The sequence below is a fragment of the Sipha flava genome, unplaced genomic scaffold, assembly GCF_003268045.1.
Source record: "Sipha flava isolate LNK unplaced genomic scaffold, YSA_version1 252_pilon_pilon, whole genome shotgun sequence".
In the NCBI taxonomy this organism is placed as follows: Eukaryota; Metazoa; Arthropoda; class Insecta; order Hemiptera; family Aphididae; genus Sipha; species Sipha flava.
Window position 1 is genome coordinate 202,023 of NW_020272904.1, and position 23,028 is coordinate 225,050.

The following is a 23,028-nucleotide window of genomic DNA, read 5'->3' on the forward strand; positions in this document are numbered from 1 at the left end:
ATTTTTCTTAAGAATTTGTACTTTTATCATTTTATGAGATGCAGAGTTATAAGTATACTTGAATTTTTTTTTTTTGAAAAAGGGATTTTTCAATCCAGGACCTGTCAAAAATTAAACCCACTCATCAGCCATATTCCACATGGATACTATAACTAATTAAAGTAATTGCTCTTTGTATGGAATAAGATAACTCCAATACCGAATCAATTCAATTATTTGGATTATAAACGAAAAACTATTGCTGAGGTGGAATGGCTAGTCAAGAAAAGGTAATTTTTTAATTGACTTGAAGATTTCAGTAATTTATTAATTACAACAAAATCTAAATATATATATATATAAAAAAAATTAGCTTGTTTCAATATACATATATTCATTGTAGTAAGACCAATTAAGGAAAAATTTCAATTAAACCAATAATGAAAAATATTTTCTAACTATATCACTTTATAATCTCAATGCTTACTAATGACAAAAATATCAGTTTTGTTTGTATCACTGAAAGTTAGCAACTGTCTAAGTATACTTTCAGAAAATAAATTTAATAATTTAAATTCTGAACGAGCATGAAAAAATATTCTTAGACAAAAGACCCTTATGATAAAAATAAGTGTTGTCACATTACCAATTTAAAAGAAGAAACCACTAACCAGCCCCTCCTAATACATTATTATCTTAATAAAGTATTTGCTAAATAATAAATTACTGACACTTCTTAATATACTCTTCCCAAGGCATAATTATAATTACACTAGTTACAATAAAATGTATAAAACTACTGAATTAGCTTTTAAGTATTTTTTGAAAGACATAATTCAATGCTCTCTTTTTAATATTAGTTTATTAATTCAAACAATCCAATATTAATAATTTAATACTATATCAATTAAAAAAAATGTTTCAATGTGATATTAAAAAGTAATGAAATATATTTAAAAATAATAATTTGTTTCTATACAATTCATAAGGTCAATAGCAGCTTACCTTATAATATATTTTATTTCAACACATGAAAATTATATTGTTTTTTTTTTTCATAGCACTTAAAAGTATTAATATTGAAAATTGATTTTTACACAAATATATTTAAAATATAATATAGGTTATACAAATACCATTTTCATAAGATTATTTATTTTCTCTTAAGTATTTTATTCTAATAATTTAATATTCTATGAACTTTTTAACAAAAACTATTGTTTTTATTAAATATAAGTCAATAATTATTAATGTAATAGGTTAATATTACTATAAATTAACTTAAACTAAAATATTTGAATAATATAAGTACAAACTTCCGTTAACCAACAAGGAATATACATTTTAAAATTATTAAACCATTCAACCTGAAGTTACAGAACGTACAAATTCTTCATAATTAATGTTGCCTAAAGAATCTTCTTGTCCAGCTAATAACTGTTCAACTTCTTCATCAGTAAGTTTTTCTCCTTTATAAAATAAATATTTATTAATGACAACATTAAGGCAGGTCAATTTTCTAACTAACCAAGTGTAGTAAGTAAATGACGTAGTTCTGCAGATGATATAAATCCATTTCCTTCTTTGTCAAAATGACGTAACCCTTCATTAAAATCATCAGCTGTATTGGAAGAACGAATTTTAGATATAGCTTGATAAATAGGTAAAAAAACTTCAAATGGAATACGCTCATCTACAAAAATATAAAGAAAAAATGAAAAAATATACAAGCTAGTAATCATTGATATTACTAATTTAATTAGAGAAATAGACCCAAAAATATTAATAGTACCTATAATTATAAAATACTATGATATTTATAAAAATTACAATAGTACAAAGCATTAAAACTATACCAGCTTTATGTTGTTGGGCAAACTTCTTAACATCAGATTCAGTTGGATTTTGACCTAATGCACGAAGAGCATTACCAATATGTGATATGTGAATTTTATTGTCACCTCGATTATCAAATAATTGAAATGCTTCTTCCATTTCTAAAATAAATTATTAATACATAAGTACAACTATTAGCTATAAATTATTTAAACATATTTTTATACATTTGGAATCGGATATTTTGTCAATGATATATATAATAAGAATACAAGTATCTTATTTTGATTTGTTAAAGGTTATTAGATTAAAATGATTTAATTAATTAATTAGTTAATATTAATTAAAATTAAATAACTTTTAACACATTGACTACTATGAGATCTCAACTACCTTTATGTACACCATTTTTTAGTGGTTAAAACAGTTACAGTTGGACAATTCTTAAAAAAAGAAATTATTCAATAAAATAAAATTTATTTATATTTTAAAATTAAAAAATTTACTAACTATGTTATTTACAAAGTTTGATGGCTTATACTTAATAAATTGTATAAATATTAAAAATCAAGGATGACACGTTTGACAATATTAAATGGCACACTAGAATAATAACATATAAAATATCATATTTTTATTTTTTAGTTTTTTCTTTATTTCTAATTTTTATAATCTGTAACAATTTGAATAGTAATTATTAATTTTTAATGGCACATTCTCAATTTTATTTTTTTTATTTGGTACAAAATAGAAAAAGGTTGTGCACTTCTAGTTAAAATAATATTGCTACATATTATTATTATATAATATTTCTAGTTATAATAATATTAATAAGATTATTTAGCAAATGCCAAAATTGCTCAAAGAAAGTTGATGAGCGACCTTTTTCCACTTTAATTTTTTTAACAAAAACAATAGGTATGTATATAAATAATCTGAAGTAAGAGTGTTGAGAGTGATTTAAGACTAAAACTGCCCAGCTTTAATCCAGATATTGAATTTCTTGTGGGGGATATGCCAAATATTTCATTAAATTGTTTAACTTGTGATTAATTAGGTTCAATAATTTTTTTCTTAATAATCAATTGTTTTTTAATTGTTTTTACAATAACTAATGTATGTGCAGATTAGTGAACCTCATTTTTTTTTTTTTATCAAATTGGTGGTCCACATAAATAAAAAGGTTAGGAACCGCTGGTTTATGCCTATGGCAACAGGTGTTGACAAAATTATTTTCGTGCAGTAATTACAAATATAAACATAATAACGTTGTTAAATATTTTGAGGTCAAATATAAGCATTAAGAAGATAACACTCTGCTTAATTAATGAAATAACTGGTAGATAAATTGCTCAATTTACATACTAGGCAACAGCATATTATTGATTTCATGAACTTACCAATTACATTTTGCAATTTCATATTTTAAATGCAAACTACTTTTATTTCTAACCTAAAAATATTTGATATTGTTTCTTTCATATTTTTATACATTTTCAGATAATATAACAATTTTTTTTTAAATATCTCATTTAATCCAACTCATATTTTAATACTCAAATAAAATATTTTCTATAAAACAAAAATGTGTGCACCAAAAATCACAAGTTAAGATAAATCAAGAAATTTTAAAAATTATCACAAAACCATTAACTAGACATTTTAAAAATTAGTGTAGTTTTATACAATATTAATAATATACCAAACAATAACATTTTTTACATTAACATACCCAGAGATGGATTTATCTTTTTTACGGTTATAAGCAACAACAATTTGCCTCCCCTCTAATAGGTGAAGAATTTATATTACCCCTTCCAAAATACCTAATCTAAATATTAAATATAGAGACATATGTACCTACATCCATTTAAATTTTTAGACAATTTTTTTGACTTTATTAGTCTACTTTGAAAAAATGTCAATGACTGTTTACTAAATATTAATAAAAACAGATTTTCATAACAGCATAATATGCATAACATATTATGTGTACAGTTGTTTTTATTTATGAGTAATTATTAATGACTAAATTATAATGAACCAAAATAACAATAATATAAAAATATTAATGAAATGCAAACATTATTATACAATTATTTTTCGTAAATATAAAGTAATTAATTTTCCATTTTTTTTTTCTTCATACGTTTGATATTTTTTAATAAAACCCTACAGAATTTGCCACCCTAGGCAGCTGCCTACAGTGCTTAATGAGAAATCCATCCTTGAACGTACCTATATCTTTCGTATTAGTAATAAGATACTTTAAGTAGGGATGCAACGAATAATCAAATTATTTGAATAGTATAACATATCTAATTTTTAAATATTTGAATATTTGTTATATTCAGAGTTTAGTACTCTTCTATTGTTATAACTGTGCTAGTAAATAATACAAGTTTTTTGCCCTAATTGTTATTATTAATAATAATGAATTTAATTATGATATATTTTGCATTTTAATTGCTCTATTTAATAGTCTACCTACTCATGTTGTTAATATCAATAGTGACGAACCCATTTCTCACAGAACTTTATGTAGCGAAATAGCTAGATTAGTGAAAGCCTCGGTACATGATAGGCAAGTGAAGCCCTATTAGGTACAAATTTATTTAGTATTTATCAATTTTACTAGACTCACTAAAATATTGTTTAACAAACACAAAGTTAATTGATTTATTAGTAAACTAGGGACAATAGCAAACATAATTGGCCGTTGCCATCACCAGTTAGAGTCCTAAATTTAAAAATGTGAGGTGCTTAATTCAAATGCATGACATTATTCATAACATATACAACTATCCTAAATAGTAAAGATAAACAATTTTAAATACTGCAGATGTTTCTCAAAAAAAAAAAAAAAAGTATAAAAAATTTAATTGATAAATTTGGTACTTGTATGTTATCGCTGTGACATATATAAAATATACAATACAATAAACATAAAAAAATACTTCAATATTTAATATTATTTATTTATGTATAAAATTCAAATTTTAAAAATGTATTATAATTATAAATTAAAAAAAAATATGATAAATTACAAAGGTGGCCAGAACTCAGAAATATCTTTGAAGACAAGTTTGAATAACTTCAAATGCATATTGCTCCTCGAGACATGTTCTCCACATAAATTCTAGGGAAGGCTTAGCCCCCAAATATTTAAATAGCCCTCTTCTAAAATAAAAACTTTGTTAGAAATGTTATTCATTTTTTTTTTGGAAAATTTTAAAATAAGAAATAATAAAAAACTATTTACAATAGCATTAACAATACCAATTAGTTTGGCTAATTGCGAAAGAAGTTTCAGTGCAATGAAATAAATAAAACTTGGCTAAGGACATTGTTAGTTCAAGATAGGTTCAGCGATCTTTCAATACTATATATTGAAAAATATAAAAAGTGATGATATTTTAAATATCTTTACTGATACAAATAGATATTTTTATTAAAATAAAATATTAATTATTTTTAAATATACATTATTTAGTGTTTTTTTAATACAATTTAAACATATCTGTATTTTTAATAGTAATAAGTTTTACTTGTGCATGGGAAGGAGGTGTGGGGACGAAGACCCTGCGGGTTATTTTACAGCCTTTCCAAAAATTCAACCAAATGTCTGCCTTTGCACATCACCCTAGCTATGCCACAGCCTATATGATATTATTAAAACATTTATGGAGGTATACGTGAAAACACAAGGGAATAATTTTTATTAGGTATTGTATTGTAGTATCGAATACTGATATTTGACTATTCAAATTATTTACGGTAAACTTATTTAAATAATTCATATCCAAATTTAGTTTTTCCACTTAATATAAGTTAAAAAATTAAAAATATAAATTTTTCATTTTTTTTTTTTTTGACCTAGCTAATATTCTTAGTAATTTATTTTTTATTTTTTTAATGTACTAAGAATCGTTAAAAATAAGGAACTCTTTAAATAACACAAATAAAAATAAAATACTAAGAGATAAAATTTAATTTCCAAAATAGTAAAGTTTATAATATAATTTACCTGCCAATTGATCTTCTGAATAATTAACCTAGAAATAATAAATATGATGTTAAAATATGAACTGTTTAAAGACATAAAATATATTACAATTTACTGTTATTAATAATTTATTTATTTATTAACTTTTTTAATAACTAAATACTATAAAGCAATAATAAACACAGTTAATAATAAATTATTAAATTAAAGATGTAACAATAATTGTTACTATATTATGAATAGTAATCATTCTTCTTTTCTACTCCCTCCCCTTTTTTCCAACTATTTGGGGTCAGCCATCCATGTCCAAAACCTCCACTTGTCTCAATTTTCCACATACCCTATGCATATACTAACGGCCCTCATATCATTCTTAATCAGATCCAACCATCTCTTTTTTAGTCTTCCTTTTCAACATTCATTTTCATAACAACTTTTATTGCATTTGTAACTTCTCATCTTGTCCACTATAGACACTACATAAATACTACTTCTCACATATTCATTCCTTATTCTATCTTCTCTTATCACTCCACTTATTCACATTCTCATTTCTGCAGCATTCATATTCTATTATATTCTCCTGTCAACTGTACATAATACTCTGAAGTAGCATGATTAAACCAATCTGAGTGCGAGTAACTACTACACTCCTGTAACTAACCTGTAAAATTTACCTTTCAGTCTCATTTGAATTCTCTTATCGCATAAAAAGCCCAACGCTTCCCTCCATTTCATTCAACCACACATAATCCTATAATTTACATCTATTTCAAAACCCCCATCCTTTTGTAAAAATATTGCTAAATATTTAAGTTATCAACTTCACATCACCCACTTACTATGAACTGCAATCATAAAATCATAAATTGTATATATTACACAGGAAATTGGAAAATCACGTATCACTAAAAGATAATTAAATGATAAAATTTGAATTAAATGTAACATTCATTAAAAATTAATTCAATTTTAAAAATTCCCTAATTAAGATTTTACAGATAACATTTCTATACTATTACTATAAATAAATTTAAAGTATTATTCACATATAAAATTATACAAATACATACCGCTTTATTCATATTGATTTGTTCGTTCAATAATAAAATATTAACTAGTTAGGTTTTTGATCAATACTTGTATCTACTTACAATTACAACTAAGTGCTTAGTATTTAACAACTATTATTATCAGAATTCACACAACTACTTCTTTTATAGACCGCTTAAATTGAAAGTTGAGGAGAAAAACATTTATTAAACCATATTAACATCCTACTCTATGATTGGTTGTAATAATTTGATAAGAGAAAAATATTTAACATTTATACTTTATCCATGAGTCACGATATACCATAGAGTTAACTCTATGCGACACACTATTTAATAATATTTAACCAAATCAAGATTACCATAATATAATAATTATAATACGTATTAATCCTAACTGATATAATGGCTACACTATTAAATTATTTTATAAAGCAGTGGATTCTTATCAGGGGCGTATATAGGATTTTCTTGAGAAGGGGGATATAAAAATTTTTTTAGTGCTGTTGCAAGTTGGGGGTCGTTAATCATAGGTTAGGAGGTCGCCAATAATAATGGATGAAATGATTTTTTCATATTATATAAAAAAAACAAAGTAAATAATTTATTTTGTGAAATTTTTAAGTGTAAATTAATCAAAATTATTTATCACGTAAATATTTTATTGGTAATTAAATAAATTTGAATCAAATTGATGAATATAACAACATTTTTGTTTTTTAAGGGGTCGCATTATAAAAAAATAAAAAATCCGCAATTCGAAAAAGGTAGAAAACCACTGACTTAGATCATACTATGGTATATAGTATACTAGTATATGATCTAAGGTTGGTAAATTCCTAAGGTGACATTGTTGGTTACACTGGAGGTTTTTTTATTTCTTTGAATCATCTGTTTTGTTTTTGTTTTGGTTTTCTGTATTTTGTTCATTGCCCATTGCACGTTTGCAAAGGTATTGGCTTTTACTACATTAAAAAATAAATACTGTTCTAACCATTTAATTTTCTCTTGGGTACCTATTCTTCTTTTTTTGTATTTCACGGTTTAGATAAATATTCTAGCAATATTTTTTGATTGATTTAGTTTCCCATTTATGTATATTTATTTGTTCATTAAGATTATTGTCCACATTTGTACGTTAATCTTATTTTCCACGATTGATTTAAGTGGATTGATTAAAGCAAAATGGATTACAATGTAAGTATTGATTATAATATAATATTATACAGGTCACAATAATAGGTACTGATTATATTTAAATAAGGAATGCAATTATTTTGTCATACAAATTTTAAGTCTATTTTAGAAGTATTAAAATATTTATTGTATGTAAAACTTGTTGAAAATACAGTATATATATTTGTAAATCGAGACATATATGTATAATAATACCCATTGGTATATTTATATAGAATATTTAAAATTTTTCCATTATTAACAAATATTTTTGTAAGCTTTTGATTATATAAAATAAATTTATTCAAAAGGTAATTTTTTTAGTTCATTGTATTTTTTTCATTATTGCTAGATAAATTATAGTGTCTTTAATATATTACAATGTTTAGAGTTCTTAAATGTTATTGTAATCAAATATTTTTATAGTACTATAGTTCTGTAGTTTTTCTTCATAGCTTTTGATAACATATTAGACTTAAGTACTTAGTTACTTAGCCACTTTGTCCGTGGCAAATTATAACATTCATTCTTTATCATATTTTATTGTGCATGATAATTTCAATATTGGATATTAGTTTCATGGTAATTTAAATTTTTCATTTTCTTAAAAGAAGTTATAGGTTCTATTCATAACATATAATAGTAACCAAGTATGTAGTTCATTTTCATGATAACAAGTCCATTTGGCAGATGGAATCTTAATAATATTCCTATAGCATCCATTATTTTGTTCTTGGTATCTTTATATATCTTATGTTATATCTTTATAACAGTACAATTATTTTATCTGCGCTGGCAATAATAACATTGCATAAATTCAGCTTTATTTGGATTTATGTTGTTATATTTACGCTATATGCTATATTTTGCACTTTTTTTTTATTTATACGCTATATAACTGTGAGTGCTCATTTTAACATTTATTTTTATATCCAAGTATTTTATGTGACGTTAAACTAATAATGATTATATTTTGATGGTGGCGGAAAAAAGAAAATTTTGAATCGATCGATATATTGTTTACCTTATAAAGATTTTTCATACTTTCAAATATTTTTCTTTTCCGATTATTGTTCTATAAATTTACCTTTGTACATTCAAGGAATAACATCAAAATTATAGCGTAGCTTAGTGAGAAAAACAACATGTCTGCCAGCGGTCGTATGGCAGTCAATGTGTTAATAATTGTTGTCTTAAGCTTGTTTTTGTTGACATAATTGGTTCTAAATTTATATTAGAGCTTTTTATTTTATATGAACTTAAGAGATACAGAAACATTAGTTATTTTTTTACATTGTTGACAATATTTCTCCTGTGTACATTTGTAAGTTGTTCCATATTTCATCCTGTTGTTTATATATATTTTTTATTGTGTATTGAAAGACTATTTCACTTTATCATAGCATAACAATATAATAATACACGGTCTACAAATTTCCCATATTATATGAACATAGTTGCTAGTAGGAATAAAACATGAGTATTTTTATTTGTTAGTCATAATTAAGGCTCGGAAATTATAGAAGTTAAAAAAGGCAAAATATTCACGTAAAAATTGTAAAATATGCATGAAAAAAAGTTAAGTATGTAAAAAAAAAAATTTAATATATAAACATTTTTTTATGTTTCTATTAAATTCAAAATTTTTTGGGTGATTTTTATGAATTGTAATATTTTCAATATAAAAAAAAAAACAGAATGATAGTTATTTGAAAAATTATATTTATTTTTTATTAATTCAATAAACATACCTATAGATTATTGTAACTGTCATACCTGTAAACGTATCGCATTGAACAATCAGAACTTTCTTTATATTTTCCATATCAAATGAACAACGATTGTCTGAAAGTATATTTTTGTAGCGCTAAAACTTCAAAATCCGATGAAGTTATGATTAATGTATAGTTGTATATAACGTTAGTATTAATAATACACTTGCCATATTGCTATTAGATTAACTATAACGTCGATAATATTATATAGTGCTCACCTTAGTGCTATAAAAACAAATACATTCCGTTAAATTAAATTGATATAACGACGGTAAGGTATGGTGACTAGTATGTTAAATAATTGAAAATAAAATGAAAGAAAACTTCAAATTTTTTAGAAAATATTACACGGGTATATAAATCTCATACAAATTAAGAAGTATACATAAAAAGTATATGAATATTAAGAAACATACATTTTTTTCTAAAATTGCCAAAATATGCTAAAAAATGCATTTTTGATTGTTATATTTAAACTCGTTTTTGTATGGAACGGATTTCTAGCTTGGTCTGCTATAAATTGAAAGTGTACAGAAAAATATGCATCTCCTACAACTTCCGAGCTCTAGTCATAATGTAACACTTATATCTGTTTTTAGATCCTATTCAATTATTCATCTTTTTATTTTATAATCATTTAAATACAATTTATTATTTAGAGTATTGATGACGATGATGTTGAAAAATTACGTCTAGCTGCTCTTATGTCTTTTAAGAGAAAATCCAATGTGCCAATAAATACAATAAGCAGTACATCTGCAGAATTTTGTCAGAATAAATTTGCCACTGGCAATTCTTTCAATAACTCTTCAAGAAATAGAGGACGGTTTCCTGTATCAAATAGACCCTATAATAAACGTACATATCCAAATGTAAGTTACAACTAATAGCATTTTAGATGTACTATTTTTAAATATGATTATTAATTACTCTATTTTTCAGCTTACTTTTCGAAGATCTTCTCATGCAAATAATAATTTAATTGCTATTATACCAACTGATGGTGAAAGTGATCCCCATGCCAATGATTTGGTATCAAACAATTCACCTAAACCTACTAATTCTAAAATATTAACTAATGATGGAACAAAGACAAATGATGTTCATAATTTGAATGATGAAGGTAATTTAAATTAGATATATAGTATTATATTTCCATTAAATTTTAAAGTATATATAATCATTTAGAATGTAAAATGTATGCAAACATTTACTTATTTATAAAACCAATGACAGCCTAAATTATGATGTGGCACAATAATTAACAACAATTTTCAATTGACCCTTTGTTTACATACTATCCAACATCTTTAGATGCCAGACCATATGACCCCATGGGATTTTAGAGACACAGTCATGCCCCCACGAAAAACCATTAATTATTTACTAACCAAAAGACTATCATATCCAATGGTCTAAATTGCCATTTAAAATATAAAAATAAGATAATTATTGTTAATTCCTAAACTGTTAGTATTTATTTTAATGAATGTAAATATATATTACCTACACTTTCACAACAAATAATATATTTACTTACATTTGAAATTTAGTTTAATTTAATACTTAAAATCTTTTAATTGTTTTTTATTTTTTAAAATTGAAATTTTTCGTATATTATTTAATTTTATTTGTCTTCTTCTTCATGTTCCTCTTCTATTAAAGGTTAAAAATCATCATGGTTATATGTTCTTTGTTCTTGACTGCACTAAATAGTTCCTTGGTGTTGCATTGGAACAACTCCAGCCAGCTCATTTTAGGTCTTCCCCTGCTCTTCTTCCCGCAAATCTCTCCTTGTATTATGGGCTGCAAGAGCTGATATTTTTCACCTCTAAGCATGTCCAAAGTATTGCAACTTCCTACATTTTATAATCTTCATCATCTCTAGTTTTTTACCTATTCTTCTTAAAACTTCTGAATTTGTCACTTTGTCAACCCAAGATATGTAACACAACCTTGTCTTATTTCTTTTTTTATTTTTATTTTGTCTAGGAAATCATCGTCCACTTTAATTTTGGTGGTTTGATTCCAATAGAGATTTGAAATTATTCTTATATCACGGCTGTCAATATATTTATCCTTTAATATTTTTATTAATTTTTCATGTACGTTATTGGATGCTTTGGTAAAATCTATATAACAAGCAAAAATACTTCTATTGACATCTAATCACCTTTACATAAGGGTATTTATACCGAATAATGCCTCTGATCTCCATTTCTTATTTAAATCCTAACTACATTGTACTTATGCCAATCTCTAATTTAGCATATATTCTTTGATGTATGATCTTTAAAAATAATTTCAAGTTATAGCGCATTAGGGCTATTGTTCGATAATCTGAACTTTCTTTGGGATTATTTTTCTTGAGCAATGTAATAAAATTGTCATTTGTCCTGAATATTTCCTCATGCATAAGTTGTTTTGAATAAATCAACTAACATATCTGTTATTATCATCAAGCAATTTTAACATTTCGGAAGGTACTTCATCAGAGCTTGCTGCTTTTCTTGGCTTGGCACTCTTTTGTATATTTGTTACTTCTTTCATTCTATCGAATCCTTTATCCATTTTTATGCTACTTTGTTCTAGCCTATTTTGAGAGATATAGTTCTTGTACATATTCTATTAATCTTCTAATCTTTATTTTTGTATCTGTTATACTATCATAATTTTCCCTTATAATGCTAACTTTATTTTTCCTAGTATCTGCGTAGTAGTTATCTGTGGTTGAAGTATAAACTTGTATCAGATTAATAGTCTCTTTATTACAAGCAATATTAAACATCATAACCCTTTCTGATATAGGCAAAAATCCAGTTGCAGATTTATCCATTATGATAGCTACATCATAGCGACGCCTTAATTCACTGTTGCTTGAATGATTTACTTTTTGTTCACCATTTCTTGTTAGCAAATTACTTGGCTCTCACTGTAACACTCACTTCAAAAATGTTGAGTTTCATTCTCTCTATTTCTTTCACAGTGTTCTCCAACTTTCCATCTTCAACCAAACTCCTCACATTCCAAGTTGCAATCTTCAGAGCTGAGCTGGAGATTCTAAGCACTTCTCTGACCATTTAAGGTCTGCCGGGGAGCGAGGGCCGTGGTTATAATTTTCTTTGGCATGATAGATTTATACTTGAAAAAAATAATATAGTGGTTTTTCGTTGCCTTCCTTGAATGAGAGCACATACTGTATTCAGTTTCCTTTTCATTTATTCATATCTAAGCCTTTCTGACATCCTTATCTCCACCTTAGTATAATATTAATGTAGCTGCTGCCCTACATTAGGAATTACTTACTGGAATCACTCGCTAGGAGTTTTCTACCAATAAGAGTCCTCGGGGTTGCTAAATCCGTAACACAAGGTGTTCTCCTAAGGGAAGAAATATACCTATACATATTGTTATATGAATACTGTAATTTGAATAAAAGTTAAAAACTATTGTATAGTATAATAAATTTAACATGCTCTCTTATAGATGTAATTCTGCATGTAAGCAATATTCATATATTTTATTGAATATTTATGAATAATATAATACTTCTCCATGTGCAAGTATTTAAAAACATGCTAAACATTATTTAAATTGTTGCTTACTTGTTACTATAATTACCATAATGGTCAATCAAAGCAGTTTGAATATTTAGGTTTTACTAATTATTTTATAAGGTACAATTTTCTATTTCAATGTAAATCCCTCAAATAACTACTTACTTAACTGAATAGATTAAAAATGTATTTTATTTTAAGAATATGTATTATGTAAATAAGTTTTATTATATTTTCTTGGTTTGTTACATCATTTTTTTTTTTATATTTTATTCAAAAGAAAGAAACATCATTATTTGTTATTGTTTATTTTTTTAGTTTCTACTAAATTCAGCCGATTAGATAATGATTCTGGTTCTGAAGAAAGTGAAGACAGTGAAACAGAAAGAGATGGACAAGAAGAATCAGATGATGGTGATGTCTTATCCCTAGGGGAAAAAGATGAAGATCTGGACGATCTTGACAAATTAATGGATATTATGGAAGCTGAAATTAATGGTGAAGATGTTAAACCATCAAAAAAAGTTAAGAAAAGTATAAAACAAAATAATAAAAATAAAAAAGAAAAAAGTACAGAGTTGAAAATAAAAAATAAATTAACTGTGAAAGTTGATGAACCAACTGTTATAAATCCACCTAAGGTTGTTAACAATTTAGCACCTCTAGTTAATCCACCTGAAGAAGAATTAGAATCAATTAAAACTTTAGAGGAAATAAGAAACTCTCCAGCACAATGCATTCTATTAAATTCTCGTGTTCCCTTAAAATCGCCATCACCACGTAATAGAAAGAAGTCAATATCTCCTTACAGTAAACTTCGAAAAAGATCACCATCAAGATCTCCACGAAGAAGATCTCCTACTCCTGATAGATATAGATATTCACCATTACGTTCAAGGCCCTACCGTAGATCCATATCACCCAGAAGATCGCCCAGAAGATTATCACCTTTAAGGGAAAAAAATCTTTCTCCGAGAAGATACTCTCCTCTTAAGTCCCGATATCCCTATCGTTCACCATCTCCAAGGAGAAGTCGCAGATCTCTATCACGAGATATTTCGCCAAAAAGAAGACGACTGTCTCCATTAAGGAGAAGAAGTAGGTCTCCTCTTAAGATTAAATCAAAGTCAAGATCACCTAAAATTAGAACTGCTGTTAGAAGAAGATCACCTAGTCCATTAAAGAAAGTAATTAAATCAAGACCTGTATCTCCTAATATTCGCCGTAAAGATAATAAAATCTTAGATGATGAATATTTGAAGAAAAAAGAAAAAATCAAACCTGTGGATAAACAAATAGAATCGAGGTCAATAGATCCTGTTTTAGAAGCAAGAAAAAGAAAATTTGAGTCCAACAAGTTGGTTGAACCTTCAAGCAAAAAAATTATTTTAAGGAAAACTAATTCAGTTCAAGTAGCAATTCAGACTGAAAATAAAGAAATGCAAAATAAAAAGAATGAACCTGAAATAAAACCAAAAACTATGCAATTAACAAAAAAATCAAATAAAATTTCACAATCCTTTCCAATTCCTAAAAGCATAAGCAATGAGATGAAAAAGGATTTAGAAGTAATAAAATTACAAAGAACTGTTAAATTAAATAATTCTCCAGAGAAAATAAAAGACAAAAAAAGACCAAGAATTGTGTTTGGACATGATGATACTAATGATTTGCTCATTGATCAAGGTTTGTATACATATTTTTGTTAATATTAATTATGTCTAATATTTATATTATTATTTTTGGTAATATTGTATTAATTTTTTATTTTTAGAGGGTAGATTAAATTGTCATAAAGAAAAAAAAAATAAAACAATGGTAGTAGAATCTGAAACTTTAGAAGTATCTAGTGCATCTGGAGAAGAATCTGAATCATCAGTAGAAGAGATGTCTGAAGAGAATGAGGAAGATGGAAGTGAAAAAGAAGCTGGACAAAAATCTAGTGATGGTGATGAAGAATATATTGAAGAAGAAGATGAAGACGAAGATGAAGAAGATGAAGGAATTCAAGAAAGGCAGCAAATAGATGATAAAAAAGTCACTATACAACATAATGATCTTGTTGATCTAAGAACAGAGTTAAAAAGAAGGAGGGCCCTTCGTTTAAATACGGTAAAATTCAAACTATCCTATTTGATTTACATAAATTAATGTTTCAAAAACATTTAATTTTTTCATTAAAATTTTAGATTCAAGTAGAAGTTAAGAAAAAACCAGAATCATTTTATCCTGCCCGTTTATTACAGTCTGCAATTAGAGGTGTTGTAGGATCAAGGTAATATTTACAAACTTAAGTTACAATAATTATAAATTTAAAATAAATTAAATCTTTACATTTAATCATTTTATATTTAGTGTAATTTTTAACAATTTTTTTTATTTTTTATTTATTTATTTTTTTAATATTAAAATATACTTTTTTAAATTAATTTAGAAAAACTTTACATTTGAAAATTTATCTATTTGTTACTTTCAAATAACTAGTTAATTTTATGAATTTCCAAATATAATACATTTTAAAAATGAAATATATATTTAAAGAAAATTTAATTTTAAAAAATTAATTAAGATATAAAAAACTAGTGAGTTTATAATATCTGTTTTTATAAAAAAGGTATAATAATATTATATCAATGATTTGATTATAATTTTTTTTTCCTTGATATAGTTTATTAATAGGACAAGACATAGGTCTAAAAAATCAAAAAAATATGAAAGCACTTATGCATTTAAAAACCCTGTAATATGCTCTCAAATTATGCACTAAAAAATTTTTTTGGCGATTTCATTTCAAAGTATTTATACAATTAAAAGTATTTAAATTAAATTAAAATAATTATCTAATATCAATAGATTTTATGCCATTGCCAAGTAATTAAAATTAATTTTTTTCAATTTTCTTAATTAAATATGCATTCAGCTCACATTGATGTTGTAGTATCAGAAACTATCATCTATCTATTAATAAAATTAATTACAGCAAATTAATATTATTGTCTTATTGGCAATCCGTAAGCATTTTTAGAAAAAACGTGTACTAACAGTCAAAAATCATATTTTACGATAAAAATTAAAAATAAATGCATTTTTATACAAACTTTTTTTTAGTCTACTATTTGTAATAAAAACAATGGTGTGAAAAAAATTGATTTAAGTTAAATATTTTTCAAAGAGTATAAAATGGTGTATATAAGTATTAAATATGCTTGAAAAACAAAAAATTACTCAAAGTATGCATTTATATGTAAAATAAAATTTCAAATCTAGTTTCATTAAAGTATGAAACATATTTGTTTCGTACTCTGCCATTTTTGTGATTGTGCAAAACAAATATGCAAATGCTACAAATTCTCTGCCTTATTTATTAATAACAACTTTTATTTTAATAAATGTCTTTCAATTGTTATGAACTTAATTGAAAAATAAAAAATTATCAATTAAGAGTTACTGAAAATAAAATATTTTCAATAAATTATTAGGTTAAGCTGAAAATATAAATACTTTTCTCCCTATTATTGATATTTTATTCTAATAACTATGTTGTGTGAGTGTCTAATTTAGTTTCAATTGTGAAATTATATAATAAAACTAATAAATTACATAGCTAAAACTTTTAAGGGTATCATATTATCAAGAAGGTTATTGTTTTAAGTAAATTATTATATGTATGTAAATAGCAAAATTATAAAAAAATAATATATAAAATACACTTCGGGAATCGATAACTATTTTTTATTTCTAAATTATGATCAAGTTGTACCATTTACATGAAAGTGCCATATCAGCTTTAATAAATATATTAATTTCTATCATATACTTAGTCAAAAAAGTTTCCGAATTCATCTTTTAAAAAAAAGTTTTTATAAATATTTTGAAAGATCCAAAATATTAAGGGTTGGTAATCGTACCAAAAATTAATTTATCATACATAATTTTTTTTTTCAATAAAATAAACTATTTTTTAATTAACATGTAACTCATTAAAATTAAAAATTAGAAATATTGAGAAAAATAATCCACCAAAAAGTTTCCATATACTTTTAATATAATTTATTAATTAGATTATTTTAAATTCTTTAATTAAAAATGTGTAGGCCCACCTTTTGCTTTAATAATATAGATCAAACGATTTTTTATACTATTTACTAATTGTTTTAGTGATTTCTGGGTTCATTGCAATCCATTCTTTTAAAATTGCATTTTTCAACTGCTGCTTATTTCGTAAATTATGTGTTTTAATTTTTCTTCCTATTTTATCCTATAGATGTTCGATTGGGTTTATATCAGGTGACTGTGGTGGTGTATGAATTTGTTTAGGAACATTATGTATCAACTATTCTTTAAAACGTTTTGCTGTGTGTTTCAGATCATTATCTTGTTGAAAGATAAATTATCATTCCAAACTCATGTTCAACAGTTTTACACAAGTTCTGTTTTTTTAATTATTCATTTTGTTTTTTTCATACTCTACCATCGGATGAAAATACATTAAATTTTGGTTCATTGGAAAAATTTACTGAGTTCCAAAAACTTATAGACTTATCAATATGAGCTTTTGAAAAATCTAAACGTTTCCTTTTGCTAAATGCACTTATAAACTTATAAATGGTTTCTGTCTAGGAGTACATATTTTTTAATATTGTTCTTAGAATTGCCCGCCATTGGTTTGAGTCTAATTTTCTAGGACGACCTGAACGAGGCCTATTGCTCTATGTTTTAATTTATTTTTGTCAGTTAATAATATATTGAATTGGCGCGTATGATTTGCTTACAATTTTTCGAAAAGATTGTCCTTCTTTTAGTCGAATAATTAATGCACAGACTTCAGTAGGTACTTCCATGGTTAACATATGTCGTAGTAAATAAAAAATTAATGTATGATTAACGTAGTAAAAAAAATATTTAATGTATACAAATATGAAAGATCACAATAAATTGATTTATTAGACTTCATAACAACGAGTACATTAACAGGGAAAAAAAATTAGTGAATGGAAACTTTTTTGGCGAAAATAATTGAATTATATGGGTTTTCAACTGAATATATCTCTCACAAATATTTTTATCTATATTTGCCATAAAAATTAAATAAATGATTGTTTAAGAATGGAATTTTTTGATTGATAAATAAAAATGCTGATGTTTAATTTAATATTTATTGAAATAATTTTATAAATTAAAATGTAATGCATGGAAACTTTTTTAACCGAGTGTATATATATATATATATATTTATTTATTTATTTATTTATTTATTTATTTATTTATTTTACTATGAATTAATTGATAAAATTAAATTGAAATTAAAAATAAATAAATTAAGGCGTTTATTTTATTTTATTATATATATATATATATTAAATTAATATATTGTAGAAGTGTAGTATTAATAATTACTGACTACAATATTCAGTTAGTGTCAACAATTATAACTTAACGTTCCAAACTAGTTGTATATATATATATATATATGTATACAAATAAATACTATAATATTATTCTACAACATATTTTTAAACTTATGGTTAATTTTACTAATCTTTCAAGTTTTTATAGTGTTTAACTAATATAATAATACGTAATTAATATTTTTCAGCGGTTCAAATGAAGTGAAGAGAAAAAAACATTCTAAAATTCCAGAAATAAGTATTAAAACCGAAGGTATACATACATTTTTTTATTAATTTAGAAAATATATATTTCAATCTTCATAAGATTTATTTTTTATAAATATTTGATACAGGCTAATTTTTTAAATTGAACCATAGTATTCATATTTTGTGAAATATAGCTTGTTTAAATAAAAAAAATAATAACTATGTATATATAAGTATTATTGTAAATTTATGAATCTTATGTTAGTATTTCAGTAATTTTAAATACATTTTATTTAATACTATAGTAAAAAACATTTTTAGGAAATTTAGATGGCCGAAGAGTTATTGTGATGAATAGAGATTCTAAGACTAGAAGTGACTTAAGTATTTTACTTCCAGAAGGTAAATTTTTTCTTATATACAATTTATCAACTGAAATTATTTATTTTAACAGTCTTTCATTTTTAAATTCTTTATGTTTTCCATCTAATTTTTTTATGCTTTCTTAATTTATTTAATATATTAACTTAGAGCAGGTTAAACTAATGTATTCATTTAAACATAATTTGAAGAAAAATAGTTTATATAATGTTTATTTTTATTTGTGTTTATTTAGGTCAAGAAGTTTATGACAGTGAAGAAGAATCTTATACAAATGTCAAAAAACAAAAAGCCAAATTAAAAAAAGTTCCTTTGCATTCGAGAAAAGTTGTTAATAGTGGTAACACAATTCAAAAAGGATTTAAGAAGATCAAAAAGCGTAACATTAATGTTACAGATTTCGATCAGGTATTTGATGTCCTAATCACATGCATTTTTTCTTATTGGTCAACTTATATGCCTACCATATTATTCCAAATTCATACAATATTTTTGTCCTTCAAAATTTGTCTTTACTGTAGTTTAGTTTTAAATCATAACAAACTGATAAAACTACAATTTATTTTTTGTAATATTGTTACTTATTGATTATTTATTTTTATTCGTATTCATAAACCTTAGACATATGTTATTTTCTATTCTTTAATATATTTTATATATATTATAATTCGTGACAAACATAAGTTGTTTCAATCAAAAATTATGCATATATTGGATAGATTAGAATTTTGATAATTTTTATTTTTATTATTTGTGAGAACACCACATTTATTTAGTTATGAATATTAAAAATGTTATTTCTTTTTTAATGAAAATTCATTAGTATAACTCATTAATTTATAAGAAAGAGTTAGTTGTTTTTTTTAAATTACTGAAAGTTCTAAGATAAATTTGTTTACTTGTTGAGTATAAATGTTTATTTTTTATACATATAGACTAAAAAATGTAATCACTGTGTTAAAATTCTAAGACATAACTTAAACTCTATATTTTTAAATATTTAAGAATTCTAATACTTACATAATAAATTTTGATTATGAAGCTTTAGTTATTGAAGGGATGCCACACCCAAATATGTTTTTAATGTTTTTTATGTAATTTTAATTTTTAAATAGTTTATGAACTTTTTTAATTTGTAATATTTAATTTATGCAAATCATATCTTTTCAATGCTCCAAGGAGTAAATATCTCTAATTAATTTTAGACAGGTTAAGTCCGGATTTTTATAAATACATAAATACTAGTTTAGCTGGTAGTCTTGCTGTCAGTACCCCAAATGTAGATTATGACAAATTAATAAAAATATTATTATATCAGATATATTAATGACAGTCATTTTTTATTTTAATATCTAAGCTTAGTCTACTACTGATATCAGATTAATAATGTTTAGGGTGACCATATTAAGAAAATAAAAAACGGTACAGCTGTTACTTCCCCTCCAACAAAAAAAAACCCTCATTCACATACTTCACACATGCACACATAAATCTCGAGAGTTAAAGTCCAAATCTGTCATATCATAAACAATTATTTTCTTTTAATTATTAAACAAACAACACAATGTAACATTTCAAAACTATTATAATTTTTTAAACAATTAAAAAAAATTAATTTTTAATATTACAATTAAAGTATTAAATAATATAATGACTACATATAATTACATATAATACATACATATAGTTACATATAATAACTTGCATTTTTTTTAACAAGAATGGGGAAAATTATACACTATCAGCAATTTCCATTATTTATGAATTTTGTAAGCCTTCTACACACTCCACTGTTTTCTTGTACTTTCAGAAAAACTTATTGAATTTAACAATTTTGATTGTTTCAGAAGAAATTCATAAAATTGTGAAAAAGTTAAGTTTTTAAAGTGTTGTTTGGTAATTATTATCGATCTAAGGGTTTTGACTTTGTAATACATGATATAATAAATAATATGGAAATAACGGGATTAAAATGGGACAATCTTCTAAAAACAGGAAAAAAAGCGTCCCATTTGAAGTTTGTGGGGACAATGGGACATGATGATCAAAAAAAAGACAATCCCATTTTAAATGGGACTTCTGGTCACCCTAGTTATGTTATGCATTTGTCAGACTCTGAGCAACAGATGCTGATGTGGCATATTCTTATTTAATTAATTTCTATTATTCTTATTCCTTATTTTATTGTACTTATTATGGAAGTGTATTATTATTTTCAAAAATGCTCATAAAAACTAGTTTAATAAGTAATTAACAATTGAAATGGATGGTTCATTTCATCAGAAAGATTAGTAAATTATTATATAACTATAATTTTTATGATTTTGTTAAAAAATATAAGATTTTACAAATTCTAAGAAATAAATGTTATATATTTATGTTTATATAAAATAATGTTACTAGATAATTATGTTACTTGATTAAACTTTAAATTATGATTTTCTTTCAAAATTTTAATTTGATAACAAAGTTAATTTTTAATATATCAGATTAAATATTTTTATATTTTATTTCCTAACTTTTTCATAATTTAAATAACCAACATTTATACTCAAATATAAACATATTTAAAATTATTTCCCTTTTTTTACACTAAAATATATTTTTTATCATATTTTTTAGTACCAAAACTTCATGCACGTTGAAAAATTGTTTTTTATTTGTTTTATTGTAATTTCATACTATATCATATTATAAAAATTTTATAATAGTTATTTTTAAAAAACATATCAAAATAATTAAAATATTCTATGATATAAATGATAACAATAAATTTAATTTATTACAATTAATTTGATTTCTAGTCAACAATTCTAGTCCCTAAAACTTATATTGCTGTACATTATTTTTAATTAATATTATTCTTAGCAAACATACATGATTTATATAAAATAAGATAACTATAATCTAAACTTTAAAAAATAAATGTAATGGATCGGAGTGAATATTTTATTTAATAAAGATATACAAAAGTTTAAAATTAAATTTCAAAATTAAAATATTTAACTATAGAAATCATTTTTTATTACTATTTTTTAAATCAAAATTATTATTTTTATTAATAAAATTAATATTGCAATTTCAATATTGCATATTTATTATAAAATTTACTTCCCTGGTTTAATTGAATTTCCAATTTTATCTATAATCCTCATTTTTATAGTATTAAGTATTAATTATTTTCATTAAATTAGTACATTATTATTATTATTATTATTATAAAAAGGGATTACACATGGTTGTATTCTTATTTTAAATAAAAAAAAAAAAAAATCACCATAGTACAATTAATATATAAATTAAAAATGTATAACCTAAGGGCAAAAATATATTATTATTATATGTACTTACATTAAAAACAATTTAACTTTTGTGTTTTTATTGTTCATTAAATTTATAAATGACATTTAAATAAAATTGTATTTGGAAAGAATGCATTCAAAAAAACTTATTCCTCTGATTGTGTTACATTTTCTGCCATGTTAGCTTATCATGGACATAGTTCTTTATTCATGTGAAGGAACATAATGAAATTGTATTCATATTAATTTAGAGAAACTTAAACAACTTTTTCCATTATTTTCTTTGTTCGTTTATTCTTAAATATAAGTTATTTTTTAGAGTTAAGAAAACAAAATCTTATAATACAAAAACTTGATATTTTCTAGC

The 23,028-nt window shown here is 24.0% G+C and overlaps 2 protein-coding genes across 3 annotated transcripts; one reads left to right on the plus strand and one right to left on the minus strand.

Moving 5' to 3' along the window:
• Nucleotides 1-39: 39 nt before the first annotated feature.
• Nucleotides 40-19,962, plus strand: LOC112684565 (serine/arginine repetitive matrix protein 1-like). 2 transcript variants are annotated; one of them, XM_025556147.1, is made up of 9 exons: nucleotides 40-269; nucleotides 10,484-10,696; nucleotides 10,767-10,947; nucleotides 13,700-15,067; nucleotides 15,156-15,493; nucleotides 15,571-15,656; nucleotides 18,978-19,042; nucleotides 19,300-19,380; nucleotides 19,595-19,962. In XM_025556147.1, exons 1-9 carry the CDS (start codon nucleotides 252-254, stop codon nucleotides 19,945-19,947), a joined length of 2,703 nt encoding a protein of 900 aa, XP_025411932.1. In that variant the 5' UTR covers nucleotides 40-251; the 3' UTR covers nucleotides 19,948-19,962. The 2 variants fall into 2 exon arrangements, with proteins under 2 accessions (XP_025411932.1, XP_025411934.1); XM_025556149.1 differs by lacking the exon at nucleotides 40-269 and adding an exon at nucleotides 7,805-8,070.
• On the minus strand, nucleotides 1,296-7,435 carry LOC112684566 (myosin-2 essential light chain-like). Its single transcript, XM_025556150.1, has 5 exons — nucleotides 6,895-7,435; nucleotides 5,843-5,870; nucleotides 1,836-1,976; nucleotides 1,508-1,672; nucleotides 1,296-1,448 (listed from the first exon to the last, which is right to left on the minus strand). Exons 1-5 carry the CDS (start codon nucleotides 6,904-6,906, stop codon nucleotides 1,342-1,344), a joined length of 453 nt encoding a protein of 150 aa, XP_025411935.1. The 5' UTR covers nucleotides 6,907-7,435; the 3' UTR covers nucleotides 1,296-1,341.
• Nucleotides 19,963-23,028: the final 3,066 nt, after the last annotated feature.

Coding starts and splice junctions, on each gene's coding strand:
- LOC112684565 (XM_025556147.1), top strand. Junction 15,657..18,977: donor AGAGGTGTTGTAGGATCAAG/GTAATATTTACA, acceptor AATATTTTTCAG/CGGTTCAAATGAAGTGAAGA. Junction 19,381..19,594: donor AAGTATTTTACTTCCAGAAG/GTAAATTTTTTC, acceptor GTGTTTATTTAG/GTCAAGAAGTTTATGACAGT.
- LOC112684566 (XM_025556150.1), bottom strand. Junction 1,977..5,842: donor TTCAGAAGATCAATTGGCAG/GTAAATTATATT, acceptor AATTTATTTTAG/AAATGGAAGAAGCATTTCAA. Junction 1,449..1,507: donor TCATTTACTTACTACACTTG/GTTAGTTAGAAA, acceptor TATTTTATAAAG/GAGAAAAACTTACTGATGAA.